The sequence below is a fragment of the Myotis nattereri genome (assembly GCF_964212035.1).
Source record: "Myotis nattereri genome assembly, chromosome: 1".
NCBI classification, from domain to species: Eukaryota; Metazoa; Chordata; class Mammalia; order Chiroptera; family Vespertilionidae; genus Myotis; species Myotis nattereri.
Genome location: NC_138075.1, coordinates 190,181,895 through 190,204,114, shown reverse-complemented (window position 1 = coordinate 190,204,114; position 22,220 = coordinate 190,181,895). Strand labels below are relative to the sequence as shown.

Sequence of the window (22,220 nt, the reverse complement as noted above, 5' to 3'; positions counted from 1 at the left end):
GGGTGGTCTTTTCCTGGGTGGAGAATTCTATGTGCAGGTCTGGGTGCTGGGAAAGTCCAGAGGGGAGAGATAATGGTCTTAGCAAGTGGAATGTGGTCTAAGCAAATGGAATGTCCGTTGTGAAGTGCCCTAAAGGTCAGTTCCCGGGAGAGGGGGTATCGATTCAATTATTTGATCAGACCTAATATTACCCTTCACTTCCTAATCAAATCCTGGTGTTCAATATGAAATGAGGAGAGCAGCAGAAAATTAGGACAGCATAATGTGGCTGATAGCTCTATGAAAAATTTGCATATGCAATTATTTTTGTTAGATTATTCTCCTGCCCCAGATTTCCTATAATCATCCAATGCAAGGGAAGTGATAAACTATGATTGTGAAATCATATCTCAAATACCCTATATTTGCTGGTGGGTAAACACAGAGACTAATATGCGTTGTGTGCCTGCTTTGCTCTAGGAATTTTGCTGGACAACTACATACATTCTTATTTTACCTTGACAATAACCCTGTAAGTGTGTTTTAACACTTCATTTTAATTAAGCAGGATCTGAGGTGGATGGTTGAAGACCATAGCATAAATATATGGCAGAGGTCATTTCATGGTGTTTGCATCTCCCTGTTTGCACTACCTAGTGAGAGGCACAATTATTGTGAGCTTAATTAAAGGTGAGCTACAGGGCCCTCAATGACATGGGCCATTTCCATGGCCCTAAGGCACCAGCTAAGCAGTTCCTTTTGTGTTACATTTGCAAATGCAAGGTATTTTTGTATTCCTTTTCTTAAGGAAGTTTCCTCACATAACATAAGCTTAAATCCACAAAACTGCTGTACCTAGCGCTTTCATATATCCTGATCCTTACCCAGCAAGCCATGTGTTTACATGCATAGACTATGCAGAGCTTTAATCAGCTACATTCCTAAAACTTACATTGGTGTGGTACTAAACCAATTAGAAAATCGTTTCCTTTTGTTTGTTCTCCACAATAATTATGTAAAGTAGGCAGTACCAAATTACAAAAAAAAAATGAACTGAGGTCAAGAAAAATAACAAAATGAGTGTCCACAGAGCTTAGAGTTAACCCCGCATCCCCCCCCCCAGACTTGCATCCTCTCACCCCCCTCCAAAAAAAACAAAAACACACCACTAACAACAACAAAAAAAACTAGAGTACTTTTTGTCTAGTCTAGTGGGGGTTTCTTTCTTGTTCTTTTTTTTTTCTGTAATTTCATATCATTAAATTTTTTCCCTACTTTGTTTCACAAAATTACATAAAAAAAAAAAACACAGTGATTCCAAACCTGCAAGATTAAATCTGTTGTTCCCCCTTTCCAGAAAAATTGAGTATCATTGATGGTTTGAAACTAGACGTGGATGAAATCCTTCAGACACAGCAATTTCCAAGTATTTTTTTTTTCTTTACTTTCTCAGGCTTGTTTCAGGCCCTTGTTGGAGACTTACCACATCACTAAGCTGCCTAGGGTGAAACTCAGAGGGAGAAGGAAGTTCATTGTCATATTCCAGGGACCAGGCTGTCTGCCTCACCTGTCCAGCTAGCACACAAGGCCAGCTCTGGATGAAAGTTAGACACTGGCTCACAGAGAAAGCTCCCGCTGTGCACTGCTGGGCTGAACTGGTGCCAGCCTGATCTACCTGCTGAGTTTGTCTTTCCACCTAAAAGACATTAACAAGCATCCAGGAACAGGGAGGGACAGCCAGGGCAAAGTAAAGAGTGACCTATCTTATAAGAAACAGGAAACTGGCAGAGACACCTTAAACTCTTGTACTTCTGATTTGTATATTAAGCTAAAAAAATGTATGACTTGGTTTCACATAATCTACTCTTTACCTTTAGAGACTGGGTTCCATGATTTATTTAACAGAAGGCTACTAATTTGAAATTATAACTTCTTTGAGGTGTTGGAACACAACAGGTCTGGGCTCTTATCCTGTTTTGACTTTGTATGAATGGAGTATCTGACAGGGAAGGGGACAGAAGGAGGGATGGAGGGAGGGAGGGAGAAGGGAGGAAAGGAAAAAAAAGGATAAGATATGTCTTCTTAGTGAAACCTCATTACTTTTACACTATGATTTCTGCACTTTGCTGTAAGTTATACTTCTATTAAAAAGTGTACTAAATAAAAATATACCTATAAAAAGATTAAGGAAGGAGAGAGGGAGGTAAAGAAGAAGGGGAAGGTGGGGAAGAAGATGAGTGTTTTATTATTATAAGAGAAAAAAGACATTACCCATCTCAGAGCAAAAGAACAGATTGTATTTTCTCTAATTCTTCCAATACTTAGCCCAAAACATGTTTCCAAGTAGGAACATTTTCTCACAAAGCATATGCAAAATATTTTAACCTTCAGGTTTTGGCTCTTTGATTTTGTTTTAATACCAAATCATCTTCTTAACAGAGTTATGGGCTTAGTTTAGTTAGAAGCAAAGACATATGTGATAAAAGTAGAAGATGGCTTGGGCAATAGTCCAGCCACTAAAACAGAATTAGAATCATCACAGATAGTTTAATCCCAATTATGTAATCTGTGGGGTATCTCTAATGCCACAACTATTTGGCATGACTCAATAACACGGCTTACAGAGAAATAGAAAAAAAAAAAAAAAAAGCAAAAAACACCTAAATGAACGACATAAAATGAACTGGGAGTTTTATTTTTCATGAGGCTTGAATATATATCTTCAGAGTCAAAATAAAACAAATATAAAATTAAAGAGTGTTGGTGTGTATAGTTTTGTTATTTTTAAAAAATAATATAAAAATAAAACCTAAGCATATTTAACAGCAAGTTCATGATAATACCACCTTGCAATCCTTCCCCACTATTTCTTCCAGCCTCTCCATGACCTTTCACACACCCCAAAATGTGTCCATGTGCACATATACAAACATCCGGCCAAGTTACTGCACTCTGCTTCATAAATGCACCACAATTAAAGCTATGAATACTGAGTTGCTGGGACATACAGAAGAAAGAATGCATGACCTATGGTCAACTTTGTTCAACAAAGTTCTCTATTAATTTAAGAAATAATGTAAATGATTTCGACAAAATTACACATACGCTGATCGGATAATAAAGGCTGGAGAATCTATAGTAAAAAGAAGAGCTGGAAAAAAAGCTTATTTATGAACAGAATCTATTAGGTTTTCTATAGCTGGAATAGATTGTAAGAGAGCCTGTAAAGGCAAAGCTCATGTACTTTTTAGAGGATTTTTAGGCAATTTTTAAGTAGCAAAAATGGCCCCTTATGGTTTCTTTAAATCACTAAAGATAAAAACAGTCACTTAAAAATTATACTAATATTAAATGGCAGTTAATAAAAGTCATCATGCTAACCATACTGTTTTCAAAACTTGAAGTGGTGCACCTACTAAATTATTTCATTTTATGATTTTGCAACACCTGGGATTCTTATTAGAGATACTAGATGAAAATTTTGAACTTTTAGAAACAAAACAAAACAAAAGAGCAAGATCATAAATTGCCAGACATTTCACCAGACACAATTCAAATTGTTAATGTACCTTAGACACTTTTTCTTTTTATTTGTTTATTTTTTTGCTTTACAGTGACCGATTATAACAGGCAATTTTTTTATGATAGCAATGAAAGAAGTTTAAGGAGAATTTAAAAATCTCTATTTCTCATGAAATTCATCAATTAGGAATATATTTTAAATAATTTAATTATTTTCATAGTTATTCTAATATGAATTTAGATTAGAGCCTTCTTTTGATTCTATATGATCAGAATAAATGGAATGAATACATATTATACTAGATATTAATTCTATAGTCAGAAAAAAGATGGAAATTCCAATCAAGTTTTAATACTCAAGAGCACCTATTACTATCTATATGTAACTTGATTTATAAATACCTATCTTATAGAACAATTTATGGTATCAGTGATCCTATTAGTATTTTTGTGGAAAGTTCTTCATTATGACACCTTGTATATGCTAATAAATGTATTATTGAAAATGAGCTGTTGTCCACATTTTAAATTTAAAATTCTTAAACATTTTCTTCTTGTTCAAAAGAAAAGTCCTGCCTTGTTCAACACTTTAAAATCTATATAATTAACTCTGAGTAAGAAAAATGTCTGGAAAGTCAGAAACTAAATCAGCAAAAGTAAGTATATGATAAAAGGAGATTCCCCTATGTACTCATTCTAATTGTTTTGGAAGTTCAAAAATGAATACTTAAAAGTGAATCACTTATATTTTCATTTAAAATTTTTCAATGGATCCAATAATTCAGACAAGATTTTCACAGTGAATAACTGTCAGATCTTATAGTTTTCTAATTGCTACAAAGTGTTTTAAGAATTGTTATGTATAAACCAGAGATCTCTTGTTATTAACCTGTTTCTTATATCAATACAGCTCATAGAATAAATCATTTTTATTACATTAAAGATATATATTATTAAAATTTATGTAAAAAATGTGAACCATTTTAATTGCTATTTCCAAAGTCTTAGAACTCATTTTACTTTTTAGTTCCTCTTATATATATACTCGTAGAAACATAAGTGTAACACGTGGTCTGAGGGTAGAACATCTGATAATTTTTTTATGTCAATTAAAAATTACCATCAAGAGTGTTTATGTTATCCTAGTCTATGTATACAATAGAGTAGGATAACTCCTTTGAAGAAATCACTACCTAACCAACTGATTCTATACGTTTTCATAAAATAACTAAATGTGAGCATACCAGCAGGAGCTATTTTGCTCTATAGATAAATACATAGTTACCAGAGATAATAGAACAGCAGGATCATTCTGAGTCTCTAAGGTAACAATTTACAGTTTTAGCTTTCAAATTGCTTTTATAGTCAGAATTCACTATTTCTGAAAAAAGGACAAATACTGCAATAAAATTTTAATGACTTAAACAAGGCAGGATATTCAGTGTTTAGTTAATTTTTAAGTTTTATGAAAACAACTGGAAAACTATTTTAAGATTTTTAAAAGTGCCATATCATCTTTGAATAATTAAGTACCTCTGCTAACTTAAATTCAAAGTTTTCATTAGTAACATAGAATGTATCTACTAATTTAAATTGAAAAAATAAAGCATAAAGAGTTATCAACACTTTTGACACTAGGTATGCCTTTGAGATACTAACAGCAAACTTTTCCTTTTTAGGAAAGATTATTAAGTTTGGCCTCATTAAAGTAAAAATAGCTATAGTTAGTTAATATACTTGACTTTAATAGTCAATGGTAGAAAGGATTCTTCCAAATGAAAAAGAAATTAACTATTCAACAAATATATTAAAAAGCACTTCAAACGGAGAAAATTTAATTGGTTCAAGTAAATCAATAAAAATGTAGTGAAAAATAACTAAAGCATAGTTATTTTCTCAACAGTAGAAATACTGAATAAAGTTTAATATTTAAACAGTTTGAGAATGTTTGCCTAATAAATAGCTAGATCGTCTTATTTTGATATTTTATGTAGAAATACTCCAAATGGTCATATTTTGTAGATTACTAATAATATAAATAATGGGAAGTAAAGCATTTCCAAGTATAAAAAAATGTACCTTTTTCACATATCAATTGACTGAAATAAAAAAAATAGTATATTCAAGCAGCAATATTACAAGAATATTTTAAATCAAGAGAAATTTCCATGGCAGGTGCAAGGATTGTCCACCCTCTTTTCTGTCTAATATGAGAAAGTGAAATCCTCTTACCTGTCACCCTGACACCAAAGAATATATTTGTCTACCTCAAAAAAAAAAAAATCTTAAAATTTCAAGAGCCAACCCTCTGTCTGCTTTTCTTGGTTTACAAAGTAAAAAAACAAAACTCTTCATAGTCCCTTGTAGTTCCAACAATCTATGGTTCAAACAGGGGTAATGGCTTCCTTTTTTGTTTAGTGGCATCCTGGTGAGGGAATGATTTTACTGTCCCTTTTCTGTGGGGTCCTGCCACTTTACCTAAAAGGAAATGAATTACAACAGGATGACAGGGCCACAAAACAAAGCCATTTAGTTTAACAAATCTATTATGTCCTCCAATCTGTTTTATGGGTCTGGTCCTATTATAAACCAAGAAAAACCCTAAAACAAACATTCTTCCTACTCTTTCTTTTCATTGAAAACATCTACAATGTTATGATTGTTTTTCAAACAATTTAGCCCCCAAATATTTTCCCCTTATGTCCCCCACTTCCCAGACCTCCTCCATCCAACTTTTTCAAATATACAAAACATTCAGAGACAAGAAACTGGACTTTTCAAATACAAACTGCTGACAACTGTCAGAAGCACTTTACTGGGACATTACTGACTGTAGCTTCAATGAATTAAGCTTGATTCACTGCGGGTGAATCATTTTCAATGCAGAGCTGTTCAACGTAATTGGCCCAGAATCCCTGCTGTGAAAACCACTTGTCAAATAATGCTTGTTTACAAATATATCTCCAGACAGCAAAAAGTGGAAGTTATTGAATAAGTTCAGGGCCACCTCCAGATACATAACAGTGGACAGGCTCCCTTTACTTATTAAATCTGTTAAAATTTTCACTTGATACACTTGCTAATATTAGTTTTGCTTGATCAATCTTAGATAAGTTCCTTCCTAAATACAACTCTGGACCATTTTATAATAAAAAGTTTTGTGTATTATATTGTAGTTCAAAAGTTTCCTCCACACCTAATTGATGCCTAATGTGTGTAATAAGACAACAAAAGATATATTTAGAATTCAGGCTAAAGAGTAAATTTTCCTCTTAATGTCTTTTCTCTAACATATTTTAACAAACCTTGCTCATCAGCCCAAGATTCTAGATATATGTTTGGTTTTTTCTCTTCAATTCTGCCTATTTATGTCTACTGAAGTTAAATTTTATAAATAATTACAAATTATGAATGTGAACTCACATTTCTATCTGTCTTCATTTTTTTGTCATATAATGGGAGCATTATATTATATTATATACATATGTAAGGTATATACATGGTGGGGCAAAAGTGGTTTTACAGTTGTTCCTATGGAAAATAATACAACAATGAATAATAATATAAAAATAAACTGTGTGTCCTATACTCACAACTGTAAACCTACTTTTGCCCCACCATGTATACACTACCATTTGGGAAGTCACTGAGCACCTATAGATTGTAGAAAGCAAAGCATATAAGAGCATGTTATTAATGGGTTCAGAGTATTCATCTTTCTGCCCTTGATATTCCAGAGTCCCTCCAAAAATAAACAATCAAAAACAAGCTTAAAAAACTCCAATCCGAATCTTTAAATAAATAGACTGCTGTTGTTAATATCTTAATCTATTCTTATTGTTTGACTTGCAACACTGTCATAGAGAAACAAAAAGAAAAGAACATAAATTTTAGAGAAGAACATACATAAAGGTCTGGGATGGTACTAATGTAAAGACGGAAAACTGCTGAGCAGAGATGGAATGAATGAGATGAAGTCATATATATTAATAAGATTTTATTTTTAATTACATAAAATAGTGACACATTACAAAATGTGCTCCCAACAGCAGACATGCCTTTATTTTTAGGTCTTTCAGGGGAGCACTGGGTGGTAAAGTAGCATTCATTTTTGGTTAGACCTCTGCCACTCTATCTCACTGTAGCCCAAGTTTTGCTGTGTGTTCCCCTAGCTGGGGTGAGGACAATACAACCCTGGATATTAAGTTTATGAAATCAGCCAGTCTATCTTCCACAAGGTCTAGTTCCACTTACAGCACTCTTGGAGACCAGCGCTATCTCCTGCTTCCCTCCATTTCCTTCTGCCTCCTCTTCCTCCTCACACAGTCTTGGCCCTTGTTTCCATTGGGGCACCACTTCATGGCATTCTCCTCTCTAACCTAGAGCTACTTACTCCCTTTCATCTCTAAATATCCCCCTTCCCCCATCACTCCGTGGGGGGGGGGGGGGTATATATAATAGGAACGCGAAATAATGCATATAACCATTACTCTTTAAATCCAAACCAGGAATGCCCCTTCCGGTGGAATAAGACATTTAATGAAAGGGCTCCTAACCCCGTTATAATCCCTGGACTTCTAATATAATGAATTTAACAGGAGACGTTAATAAAAGGACTACGACTCAGATAACACTTTTTCAAGTTTATGGGGAAGGGGGAAATGCAGATTGCTTGGAGTAGGCACACGGGAGATGGCAGACAGATCAAATTACGTATAACCCTTAAATAAATGTTTTTTAAAAAATTAGGAATTAAAGAGAGAAGTTCATGGACTGGAGGAGGATGGGAGTCTCAATCTGCTCAGCTTTCAGAGGGTTCCTAGGGAGCTGGAATCGCTGGAAAACCAGCTCCGAGCCTTCTCTTACAACCAAGACAAAACCCGTGCGAGTCATGAGGACACACAGGACTCCGCTGCTCATCTTTCCGGCCCAGAGTCCCTTGCCCTGGGACTGGGAGGACAATTTTAAGGTTCTGTGCCTCCCTGGTGGCACCCGAAATCCCAGCCCTCCGGCGACGGAGTAGGGTTTTAGATGTTTTCCTGGTGGAGCTGACAACTCCTTCAGCCCTGGTCAGACCTGAGATGCTGCCCCTCACCCTAGAGGAAGGCGCCCTGGTGCTGAGACCCAGTGCCCAGCACAGTCCGGGGAGAGCGGCCAGCGCAGCCACCCGGAGGCCCAGGGCTGTGCGGGGCGGCGGCGGGCCCGGGGCTGCGCACACTCCCGGGCACCGATCGCCGCCCAGGTGCTGCTCCCGCGCCTGGCCCTACCCTCCCAGCGGCCGGCAGGGGCAGCTTCCTGGGTCCGGGGAGTAGGGAGGAGCACTAGGGACTCCAGCACCCAAGGAAGGGCCGCAGCCGACTTTTCCCTTAGGAAACACAGAGACAAGCCCCAGTGCGGTCCAGCGGCAACTTCCCTGCAGCGACACTCCCCCACCCCCTCGGAGCCTCCTTCCACTTTCGCCTCAGTGGGATCGTGAGCCCCCAAAGTGAAAGGCACCCCACAGTGAAGAGCGCCTGCCGTCCTTCGCCATCCCCCTCCCTTGGGGAATAAAAGCTCTTGCCACCCACCCCAGAATAGCAGCTGGCGATGCCCTAAATAACAGGTCCCCGGAGGCACTTCCCTCCAAATAAAAGCATCCAGCCACCCCCACAACCTTTCCCATCATCGGCCTCAAATAACGGTTTCTAAAAGCCCCACCGCGCGCGCCCGAGGTCCTAGTCACTGCGCTTCTTGAAACAGTTCCCACTCCTCCACACCCGGAATGGTACTGCCCCGCACGCTTCCTGTGCGCCCCAGCCGCACCCAGCCTCCTGGCGAGGGTCTCAGCCGTCTCCGAACCCCGGCTCCCAACTTCCCACCCCCCCCCCCACCCCCCAACCAGCCTCTGTGCACAGGCAGGTTGCTCGCCAGCACTCCCGCAGCTCGTATCAAACAATACAACCAGGGACAGCAGAGAGGCAGCGGGAAAGGCTAGAGAAAGCGGACCGCAAGTGCCCATTCCAGGCCAGGAGGGAGATTTTGTCCCCAGCAGCCGCGTCCAGCGCGCGCCGGCTCCTACTCCCAGGCCCCGCCTCGCCCCTCCGCCAGGGTCGCCTCGGTCACCCCCCCCCCCAACCCCCCCCCCCCACTGCGCTACCTTCGTTGCTGGGACTGGCCAGGAGGGTCCGGAGCGCCGCGCACAGGAGAAGGCACGTCCAGAGGGGGGCCCTGCGGGGCGCGGAGTAGCAGCCGGCCAGAGAAGCAGGGGTGCTGGGAGAGTCAGCGCCGCGGTCCGGGGGCCGCCGGCGTCCCGCACCCCGGGGCCCCAAGCCCCGCATCTTCTCCCGGCTGCCTCCGCCGCTGCTGCCCCTCGCGGCTCAGTCCAGGGCTCCGGCCCCGCCGAGAGGGTGAGCGGCTGGCGGCTCCTCTTTCCCCGCCGGGGTCTTCGCCTCTCCGCACGCGGCTCCTGCCGACGCGGGGAGCGCGGATGCTCTGGGCTGGATGAAGTTTGCTTCCGACCCCTCTCTCCCTCCTCTCCGGTGGGGTTCAATGAAATACGAGTTGTGGTCGATAGTGCAGCTCTGGGCTGGACTCAAGGGTGTCCAGGAGGTCCCGCGCTCTGTTCCTTTGCCTCCCAGGAATGTTAAGGATTGTGGTCTTTTTGAATGCCCCCGGGGAAGATCAAAGCTGCTTCCCGGTCGTCAGGGCTGAAGCGGACGCGGGTACGGAAGACAAGTCATCTTAAGTCGAGAAGAAATCCCCAGTAAAAAGAGGAAGCGGGGGATCTGGGTGGCTAAGGATAAAGGAAGGGAGTTGAGAAAATCCGGGGTGGGGGAACTAGGAGAGAGCCCAGCAAAGGACAGGAGCCAGAGTTCTAAGAGGCCGGCCGAGGGGCAGAGCTGCGGGCTGCGCTGCGGGCTGCCGCGGGGCGGGACTGGCGGCCGCGGGGTGGCTGGGGCGCCGAGCCGGGCGGCGGGGCTGCAGCGGTTTGCGCGGCTCGGGCAGGAGGCGTTGTGTGCGCGGCTGCGAGGCGAGGTGGCAACTGCACCGCACGGCGCGCTCCCGCTGTGTCTGGGGCTCCTGGCTCTCCGCCGCCTACCCGCTCTGCACCTCCCACCCCTCTCTCCTCCTCCTCCCAGCTCCCCCGCCCTCCGCTGCTGCCGGCAGAGCCCCGCCAGCGAGGATCTACTGTACGTGTGAGTGGCTGGGACGAAGTCACACACCCACGGAGGGAAGTCATCTGGCTGCTACCGTGGTGAGGGTTGCCTAGCGTTCTCCGGGAAAGGCGCGTCACCCTCCCAGGATAATGAGGGCGAAGCATCCTCCTGAGGTCGCCAGCGAGGACCCAGGCTCCCGGGAGGCGGAAGAGAAATCAGCCCTGGCTCAGTGCAGCCCCTGGAGAAGCGGGTTCCTGGGTTTGGCATTTTGCCTGCTGCCCGTCACAGGCTTGTGGCATCAACAAGCTGGTGGGAACATAGCCCCGCATTCGCAGGCTCCGCTGGTGGATGGCTCGTTTCTTGCACACCTATGTCGCTTACTGCTGCTCACCCTTTCTGTGCTTCCAATTCTTTTGCTGCTGGAATAGGATAATTAGTGAACGTTTCCTTCAGAAGTGAATGGTAGAATTTCTGAATTTAGACACCATTGCTATGATTGAGATTCCGGGGAGTCCAAGAATTTGGCTTAATGAGATTTGTAGTGTACCAGGTATTTTAAGATGTGATGACTTAATTCATCAATTTCATTGATAGAATGTCTTAGTATCTGAGAAATTATATGATATGCTGGTCCATGTCATTAATTCTAATGAAACTGGCACGGGTCAAATCATTTCAGCTTTTTGAAAAATAATTATTTTAATTTTTCGTGTTCTACTGCATTGAGAGACTTATAATTCATTATGGACAAAACCAACTTAAAACAATTAACTTTCTATGCTTCACTTCTATCTGTCGACTCTTGCTTTAATATTTTCTTCAATTTTCCATTAATTCTCTCAAAGAGATACCTCTAAAGGGCAATTTTAGTATACTGGCATAAAAAGAAAAAAGAGTGCAAAGAAAGCAGTTACAAACAAGTGTGACTTCAGAAGAAAGGTATTTTGTTTCACTGGTGTGTAGTAACTATTGTAAAGGTTGGGCTTGCACACACACCCAATAAAGGGAAATCTGCTCACGGCTTTGACATCTAGAGTCCTGTTTGCCTGCACAAGACATTTCTCATAATCTTTAGCTGATGACATTTGCTTTTTTTGTTTAAATATTTGCAATAAAGATGTAAGAATAAAGCAGCAGAAAAGCAATTTTGTAAATACGTGGAGGCTCATCTTTCTTTCTTTCTTTCTTTTTCTGTTTTTACTGAAATATTTTGGCACCAGAAATCTAAAAGCTGCTTATTTCTATTACAATGTTGTCCATATGCATGAAACAAATTTAGAGGAATAACAGTGCATCAATCAATCATTCAGTTTGGCAAACAGCCTCACAGTGAAATGCAAAGTTAAGATTTATGTTTCCTTGTGAAGACCATTCAAGAAGTAAGCTCCTCCCCTTAAATTTATAGATGAGTTATTTACAAATATCTAAACAGAATATCAAATACGTCATCTAAAGCCTCGGAATACATGAGAATGCTAATATTAGACATAGGCAGTTGAATGGGGTTTTCACATAGTTGCTTTCCTTCTATAGGCCTCAGTAACCTCATCAGTAAAATGAGAGATTGGGAATTGATCTTCCAGCTCCCTTCTCTCCCATATTTTTTGCATTTCTATATTATTACTCTGTCCATCTATCTCCAATTATGTGCTATTGACTACAAAATTACTCCATTTCTTCACAGCATAGCACTTAGTACTTCTACTACAAAGGGCTTAAACTTTCTATTTCATTTTAGACTAAAACTGTAAATTCAGTGTCCTCTAAATTGCCTGTACCTCTCTGTCTTTACATCTGTCACTCCATTCTACATATTCCTAAAAAAAAAAAAAAAAAAATCAACACCCTTCCCCGCTCCCCGCCCAACACACATCTCTCCTCTAAATCCTATCCTGTGGCCCCACCTGTGTGGCTCTGTGGATTGAGCATTGTCCCATGCACCAAGAAGTCATAGATTTGATTCTCCATCTGACAATGTTTCTCTATCTCTCTCTCCCTCTCCATTCCTCTCTCTCTAAAATCAACAAAAACATATTTTAATAAAATGAAAAATAAATAAATCCTACCCAGTGTCCAAGGAGAGTCAAGACCAATCTTTTTCCAAAATGAGGTGACTTGGCTTTCCTCAAACTATCCATAGTTATGATTTAGGTAAATCAACACAACTGGCAATATTTTCTGCATTAAAAACTGGAACAAATCACCTAGCAATTATACGTATATATATTGACCTAAAGAGACAATTTAAACAAGGAATGTCAAAGAAAACCTGAAACACTGGTTTCATCACCATAATGATGCTGAGTAATTGTGTCATCTCCTACCCAAGATAGCTAAATCATTACATGACTGAGAATACAGAATGCAAAATGCTTTGTATTCTCCACCTTAAATGATAGCCACATTTCTCATGATTGTTCAATAATATTTATTACATAGTTTTGAAAGAATGAACAGCTGTAAAACAAAGCTCATGTGACAGCAAAGGAAGTGATTTCTTTTTTTTGATCTAATGAGTATTCATCAGAAAAGGTAATAGGTGGTTTGGCTTGGGCCTCAATCTCAAAGGAGATGCTATATTCGATCATATGATGATTTCTTGGCATGTAAATACTATTTAGCATACTTACATTGAACCATGGCATTATAGGAAAAGAAAAAAAATTTTGTTCCTTCATTCATACTTACTGCTTTGCACAAGAAAATACTACATCAGTCCTGGTTTGGATGTCATTGCTTGAATATCTCATTGTTTGGGATAAATGCTGTGGCCTCAAAATATGAAAGTTGTTGGTGTCTCCCTAGATCTCTGCTTGGATCTGGCTTTTGTACTAAGCTTTTGTGAAGAAAATATATTTAGAATCACCTTGAAAAGACACCTTGAAAGTTCACTACCCTATAAAAGGTATTATAATTAAGTTCAGTGTATTAATAAGCCTGAATATATCTTAACTGCATTCAAAGTAGAATAACAAAAACAATCATAATAAGCAGATGTGCTAGTACTTACTGAAGTTTTGCTATGTGTGAAGCATTATGTGATATTTTACATTAATTATTTTACTTAATGCTGACACTTCAACCATGATGTCAGTGTAATTAATAGCCCCATGTTAATGATGAGAAGACCAAGGACATGAGATTAGATGAGCTGAGCAGTCTCACAGCTGGTAAAACATGGGGATTTAAACACATGGTGCTAACTCTATTTGAGCAAATTGTAACAGAATTAAAGAACAGATAACTAGATTTTCTAAAAAAAGAAAAAGAGGACTACTCTAAAATTCTGCATTAACAAGAAAATTCATAGATTAAAATATTCAAATGTTCACGTTCATTTAAATCTGAAAGCAATTACACAAATAATAAAGTACAGGTCAGATAGGAGAAGAAAACAATAAATGAAGGATCCTAAATAAGCATAACCTGGAGAAAAAGACCATCTCACGCACACGAAAAAATGCACACAGTCTGCCTCTGTACAATGGAAACAATTGACCAAATCAGGGAAATAAGACTGAGGTGTGTTTTCCAATAATATTAACACAAAAAGATGGCACTAAGCCCATGTAAATCATGGTAGAAATCATAAACAATAGTTTTTACAAAACTAATTAAAATGCCCCAAACCAAAAAGCATTTTTTTTCTAAAATATTTTATAATGTTAGCAATTTTTTATGTAACTTTTAAATGTTTTTGTCCCTTACATTTTTTTTAGGAGAATTTGGGGGAAAATGAAAATAAAATTTTAACTAATGGTAGTTTAAATATGAGATTGTAAGATACCCTAGCCCGGTCAGTGTGGCTCAGTGCTTGAGCATCAACCTATGAATCAGGAGGTAATGTTTCAATTCCTGGTCAGGGCACATATCCGGGTTGCAGGCTCTATCCCCAGTGTGGGGTATGCAGGAGGCAGCCTATCATTGATTCTCTCTCATCATTGATGTTTCTATCTCTCTCTCCCCGTTCCTTCCTCTCTGAAATCAATAAAAAATGTATTTTATAAAAAAGATATCCTAATGAAACTATGAGATACTTCATTGAAGTTAAATTTTCAGGTCTATGATTTGCTGAAGAGAATAGCTATATGATGATGTTAATTATTTTGATCCTAAAGGTAAAGGTTAACTAAAATATATTTAACTAATCCATAGCTCTCAAGTTCACAACCAAGATAATTCTAATATATTCATCATTTTATATGTTGCATTTTAATTTAATTACAGAAAACAAAATATTTTAAGTTTTGTTCATTGTTATTTTGTTCTTTTCAAATTTTTCTGATACAGGATAATTCCATTTTTATCTATTAATGTTAAATGTCATATAATTTAAACTTAACTAATTATAAAATAATTTGCTAAACGCATCTTAAGTTAATGAGGGTTTAAATATATCAATTATTTCATTATTTAACAATACATTAAGTTATTGCTCATAAGAACTTCACTTATTAAATATGTTCATGTCATATTCACACTCATTTTAGCTTCTTTTCTATGAATATTGAGAACAGAATAATTCCCTATTGCTCATGAGTATTAATAGAGACTTTTGTAGCAAAGAATAAAAAAACAAGATATTCAAATCGATTGCCATGAACCAAAGGACTGCAGATTTTCATCATTGTTGGTGGTAGTTGTTGTATTCTTTAATCGTCCCTGCATGAATGTTCTAGGATTGCCGACCATGCAGCCTAGGAAGAGGCCGAGGCTGCTGGAATGGATGAGGAGCCAAACTTCCCTGCCAGGAAGTTTTTGGTTTTTGTTTGCCTCCAGCATGTTGGATAACTGGCACCTTGTGAAGATGTGGACACTGAAATAATGAGGACTCTCAGGGCTGAAGGAATAGGGAGAGTTTCTGCAGAAGAGTCCCAAGACTAAGGTGATACACTGTGAAACTGACTCACTTCACATAAAACTTCACTGATTCTACCTCATCTTCTGGAATCCCGTAGTATACAGTGATGGGTGGTAAATAGGCTGTAATATATTTTATATTCAAAATAAGGTTTTTATTAAATTCAGTGCAGATGCTGGCTTAAAATTTATAAATAAGCTACTCATACAAGAATTTATCATCTCTAAATATAAAGGACTAAGCGACTGAACAACTGGTTGACTGGTCGCTATGACGAACACTGACCACTGAGGGGGCAGACCTCAATGCAGGAGCTAACTGATGGGCACCAGACTCAGGGCTCACAGCTGGTGAGCGCCACTGTGGTGTGTGAGCATCTCCAAATCGGGACTGACTAGGTGCAAGCCTGTGGCAGGCACAGCAGGGCCAGGATGAGCAGGAACAGCAGGCAGGAGCAGCATGTGGCATTGGACTGCCGTTTTCGGCCTGATCCCTGCAGGCCACACCAAGGGACCCCATCGGTGCATGAATCCATCCACCGGGCCTCTAATATCATATAACTATCTATAATTTGCTAGAAGTAAGCTGATATATTTGCTCAATAGCATAAGTTAAAAAAGAACATATATGTAAACAGGGTTTTTGTTTTGTTGTGTTGTGTTTTTGTTTGTTTTTAAAGAGAGAGGAAGGGAGAGGGAGAAAGAGAAACATCAAGGAGAAACACGTGCTCTGACTGGGAATGGAACCAGCAACCATGCTCAATCAACTGTCCCACACCGGGTTTTGATAATACTTTTGTTAATTGTCCATGGAACAGGCTTCTGGGAAAATTTATCAATTATAATCTCATACTCTGTTGGTGGAAAATGAATCTGGAACATCTTTTATAGGATGGTTTCACAGTATCAAGTGCCTTTAAAATGTGGGTACTTTTACATCCAGCAATTATACTTCTTCAAAAATTTGAGGACAACATGATGGCAGCATAGGTAAATGCCTGTACTTGCTGCTTCCCAAAACCACATCAAAATTACAACTAAAATACAGAATAACCATCATCTGGAACTGCTGGAAAGCTGGCTAAATGGAAGTCCTACAACTAGAGAAGTAAAGAAGAAAGCACACGGAGACTGATAGGAGGTGCAGAGGTGCCAAACGAGCTGGTATGGTATCTACATGCACCACTTTTTTAATAGGGAGGGAGATAATCTCTGCGGAGGCCACCCGGAGGGGCAAGGAGTCCCAGCCCCACACCAGATCCCCAGCCCAGGGTCCCAGAGCTGGGAAAAGAAGTCCCTATGGGCAGTAAGAACTAGGGGCTGTAAAAACCAGTGTGGATTGGGGCTCAGTGACACAGAGGCCACTGGAATCCCAGCTGTTCTTCTTAAAAGGTTGGCATCATGAACTGAAATGACAAGGTCCCACTTCCTCTGAGCTCCAGCACCAGGGCGAGGCTCTGGGGCACACAGACACATATGAGGAGGAACTGGATTATCTGGCATTGGGGCAGGAACTCCTGGGCAGCTTTCTCCCGGACAGAGGTGCTCGCAGGGATCATGGTTCCTATGCTGGGACCTCCCCAGTGACAGGGCTGACTGCCAGGCATTTCTGTGTGCTCTTCCCTAGTGATTCCCTAAGACATCGCCTCATCCAATTTACAACCCCATCCAAGCTATGTGCAGCAGCTTTTGCATATAAATGGCCTGTCCTTGCTCAGGCTACAAGCTCTCAAACAAGCTGCAGCTGGGTCAGGGAGACCCAAATCTATCAATAATAGGCCCAAGACCCAGAACCAGCACCAGCACCAGCACCAGCTTGCCTTGCTTAATAGCTGGGCCTGGTCTGGGCACTTCCAAACTGACACAAACAGAAGGAATCTGCAGATCTCTCTGTAGCTTCTGCTGGGTGGCCCCAGGCAGTGGCTGACTTTGCACCTCCCTAGAGTCCCAAAAGCCAGTGTACCCAGTGGCCAGTGTCAGACCATATTACAACTCCACATATCCAAGAGCATTATGGGGGTGTCAGAAAAAGAGAGAAAGCAAGATATTGAAAATCTATTTGAAGAAATAATGACAGGAAACTTCCCCTACCTGTTGAAAAAAATAGACTTAAAGTCCAGGAAGCACAGGGAATCCCAAACAAGAGGAACCCAAAGAGAGCAACACCAAGACACATTATAATTAAAATGCCAGGGCTAAAGACAAAGAGAGAATCTTAAAAGCAGCAAGAGAAAAGCCCCCTCCCAGACAGGAAAGAGGAAGCAGGAAACAGGGAGGCAGGGAGGCCTGGAGGACTGCTGAGAAAAACAAAGAGAGACAGAGACTGGGTGAGATCAGGCCTGCAGGGAAAGGCAGTTGGGGGTGAGATCAGGCTGGCAGGGGAGGGCAGTTAGGGGCAATCAGGCAGGCAGGCAGGCAGAGGCAGTTAAGAACGAATGAGCTATTAATATACCTTAGGGGAGATCAGGGAGGCAGGCAGAGGCAGTTAGGGGTGATCAGGCAGGCAGGCAGGTGAGTGGTTAGGAGCCAATAGTCCCCAGGTTGCAAGAAGGATGTCCCTGATTGGAGAGGGTGCAGGCTGGGCTGAGAGACCCCCCCCCCATCCCTGTGCATGAATTTCGTGCACCGGGCCACTAGTGTTTACATAATAACATATTTATAATACAAAGTGAAAACCAAGAAAATGACATTGGCACAATTTATAGAGCTTATTCACATTTCTACAGTTATAATTGCACTAATTTGCTGATGTGTTTTTGTATATCTGCATGTACTTCTATGCAATTTTATTACATGTGTATGTATCCTGTGTAATCTCCAGGAAAATCAAGATACTCATCACCAAAATATTTCCTTATGTGTATGTATTTACAGGCATATGTATCCCTCCACCCCTAGCCCCTGGAACCCACTATTAATTTATCTTCTATGTTGTTATGCTATTTCTTAAATGGGATTACATAAATAGGATTATGTTGTATGCACTCATTATGAATATATTTTTTTCATTTAGTAGAATTTCCTTGAGGTTTATCCAAGTTTTTTGGTATATGAATAGCTCATTCGTTCGTATACCCTTTTGTTTAACCATTTACCCATTGAAGGACATTGGGTAGTTTCTACCTCGTGACTATCACAAATAAGTGCTATGAACATTTGTGTACCAGTTCCTGGGTGAAAATACGTTTCATATCTTTGGATAAAATGCCCAAAAGTACAATTGTTGGGCCAGATGATAAGTCAATTTTTATCATTATTTTTTAGTGATATGTGGTTAATTGCCATTCCGATTATATCACTAACTTATTCAACAAAAACAGGACAAATCAGATCCAACTGTATAATAAGTTCCTTTTTAAAGGAAAATATTAGGTTGCACAAAAATATTTAACATGTACACAAAATAGCAGATGATATAGCAATGGAATATGGAATAAATAAATTCAGAAAATCAAATAAATATCTTATATAAGTTCTACAACATATTTATGTATTTAAACTTTAAGGATCTTATAAGTAGATAACTACATTTCTTAAAATATTAGCTATATAAACTTTTACTTCTTTGGTATATTCAAAATATATTCTTGAATCTCATTCGCTCTCCTTAAAATTTTTTTACATTCTTAAAGCATATTCCAGTACCCAAATATGTAATTCATATCACTTCATCCCAAAGTGACATTTCAAAAGATGAGTTCAAATACATTTGCAGAGATATTTTTTAGTTCATTCAAGCTGAGCAGTACTTCTTATCTTTTGAAATGTCAGGTGGCTGGTCTGAGGAATATGGAAACAGATATCTTTTTAAGCAGCATCACACATTCATAGACTTATGACTTGGTTTCTCTAAGCAAACTATTGGAAAATCATTACTTATTTGTGTGCAGACATTTTTCTTTTCCGGGGGGTGGGGGTGGGGGAGCAATGAAAAAGAAGAAAATCAACCATTTTAATTAACTTGTATTGGGAGTTTGACTTGAAGTCCCTTTTTTTTTTTTATATTTTCCATTTTGGATTTTCTAATCCAGTGGATCTCAACATTCCTAATGCCGTAACACTTTAATACAGTTCCTCATGTTGTGGTGACCCCCAACCATAAAATTATTTTCATTGCTACTTCATAACTGTAATTTTGCTACTGTTATGAATCATAATGTAAATATCTGATATGCAGGATGTATTTTCATTAGTAGATTAAAACTTTCATTTTCATGTAGTACTGTAGTACTATAAAAATCAAAGAACTCCATGATGTAGAACAAATATTTTAATAGAATTTTTGAAATCTATATTTGACATTTCAAGCCACATATAATATTTATATACTCTTAATCCCATATGAATGTTTATAGCTTCTATATTTGCCATATTTGCTTAAAATTATTATAGGGATGAGTTTGTGCATTATATGAATATAGCTGACTGAAGATCTGCGTCCACTTTAGATTGCCTCTGAAACTATTAAAATTACTAATAAAGAGATTACATTCAAAAAACAAACACAATGTTATAAGGAGCAAGAGAACAAGAAAGGAGACAGCAAAAAAAATATTTTGGAAGACGAACTGAAAATGTATAATTGATAAATAAGAGATCCAAGAAAAGTTGAATCCTAAATCAACAGGTACAACACTAATTAGCAACCTGATTTTTAGTATGAGTTCCAAGAAGGCTCTGAAGCTTATGGCAGTAGACAACTGTCGTGGTGGAATGATGGAATAAAAACATGAATTTGGTTGAAGTGTGTTTTAAAAATAATTGGTTTCCCAGTCTCCTAGTCTATGAAGTTAAGTGTGCTGCCCTCTTCCTTATCTCACTCAAACCTGGAGTTTTATTCTCTGAAAAAAGTAAAACAAACGCCTCTGTTCTCTCTCTCTCTCTCTCTCTCTCTCTCTCTCTCTCTCTCGGGAGGGAGAGAGAGAGAGAAACATCAATGTTAGAGAGACACATTGATTAGTTGCCTCCCACAAGCCTCCTGACTATGGCCAGGGATGGAACCTGCAACCCACGTATGTGGCCTGGTCGAGGAATGGAACCTGCAACCCTTGGTCTCTGAGCCAAAACTCTAACTATTGAGCAAAACGGGTCAGGGCGTTCTCCTTTATATCAGGCACATGAAGACCAGAATAGCTTCCTGCGTATTTTAGATTATATTAGTTGTCTGTTTGGGAGAAACACCTGACCCCAACACTCAGCAACTTGAAACAACATTGATCACCTTACAGTTGCTATACATCTTGGAACTGGGCACAGCTTAGCTGTATTTTGTGGTTCAGGGTCCCTCAGAGGCTGAAATCAAGGTGTTGGATAGAATTATAGTCATTTCAATCCTTAACTGGAAAAGGATTTCCTTTTAAGCGCAGTCACTTTCTTGTTGGCAGGATTGTGTTTCCTGTAGGCTCTTAATCAGAGGCTATCTGCAGTTCCTTGCTGTGTGAGTCACTTCAACATTACACCATGCTTCATCGAAGTGAGCAAGTCAAGAAGGCGAAAGAGTACACAAGTAAGATAAGAGTTATAATATTTTACAATCTAATTTCAGAAATTATATTCTATCACCTTTGCCTATTCATGAGAAGAAAGTCACTAGGTCAACCCACATTCAAGAGGAAGGGACTACACAAGGATACAGAAGTGTGCCCACCACCATGCCCAACACCAGATCTGTCAACCTTCCTTGCCCACTTAGCTTTGAATCCAGGAAAAGGGACAAGACATAAATATGGAGCAGTAAACAAACAAACAAACAAACAAAAAAAAACTTTTGAAAATTTAATGTATATGACTGAAATGAAAAATTCAATAAAAGTTTGATTATACAGAGAAGAAAATGAAGCAAAGAGTAAAAAACCTAGGATACTGCAAAGTGACTCTAAGAAATTCAGAGGACTTATCAGAAGGTCAGACATTCTAAAATAATAATTCCAGAAAGAGAGAAAAGAGAGTGAAAGAAAATCAGCAAAGAAATAATTAAACATCTGAAAATAAAAGACGCAAGTTTACATATTGAAAGTCACATACCACGTGATGTAAAATAGATAAAAACAGACTAATTCAAAAGCATATTGACATGACATTTTATAACAATAACGAAAAAGAGGAGAGTCTATTAGCTTCTAGAAAAAGCGAAAAACTACAAAAAATTCAGACAGAAAGAGTTAGTAATCAGAATAAGTTAAAGTGTGTGAATAACAACACTGGATAATAGAATAACATGAAGCAATGTCTTCAAAATTCAACAGAAAAAATATTTCCAACTTTGACTTTTTATATACAGCTGAATTAATAAATTTATAAATTATAAATTTATATTTCTTAGTACGTCTCATTCAACCATTCCTAAGAAGTTACTGGATGATGTGCATTACCAAACTAAGCATATAAGCCAAGAAATAATTATAGAAAATATGTCTCCAGCACTGAAATAAACAAGACTAGAATTCTCAGAATATGTTCAGGAATTATCCCAAGATGAGATCTGTATTCCAGGCATGGAGGGTATACAGTCCTCATTGAAGAGATCAGAAAGTTTTTAGAAAGATTGCTTTTAGAAGATACAATTTACAGAATGGTTGATGCATATTAATGCAAGAAGAATAATATAATTAGCAAATAAATTGTGGTTATTTTAATAATAGGTAGAAAGAAAAAATTATTTAGGGAAAACAAAGTTTTAAGAAAGAGACAAGTAATCATATGATTATCTCTTGAATGACCTGT

General features: G+C 39.1%; 1 protein-coding gene across 4 annotated transcripts in view; it reads right to left on the bottom strand.

Moving 5' to 3' along the window:
* Nucleotides 1-9,818, bottom strand: part of EPHA5 (EPH receptor A5) — a gene marked incomplete at its 5' end in the record, with an annotated part of 343,025 nt that extends 333,207 nt beyond the window's left edge. For all 4 annotated transcript variants that reach the window (XM_081110179.1, XM_081110180.1, XM_081110181.1 and 1 more), the window contains one exon: nucleotides 9,638-9,818. In XM_081110179.1, the coding sequence (XP_080966305.1) occupies nucleotides 9,638-9,818 (181 nt within the window). The remainder of the gene's footprint in view (nucleotides 1-9,637) is intronic.
* Nucleotides 9,819-22,220: the final 12,402 nt, after the last annotated feature.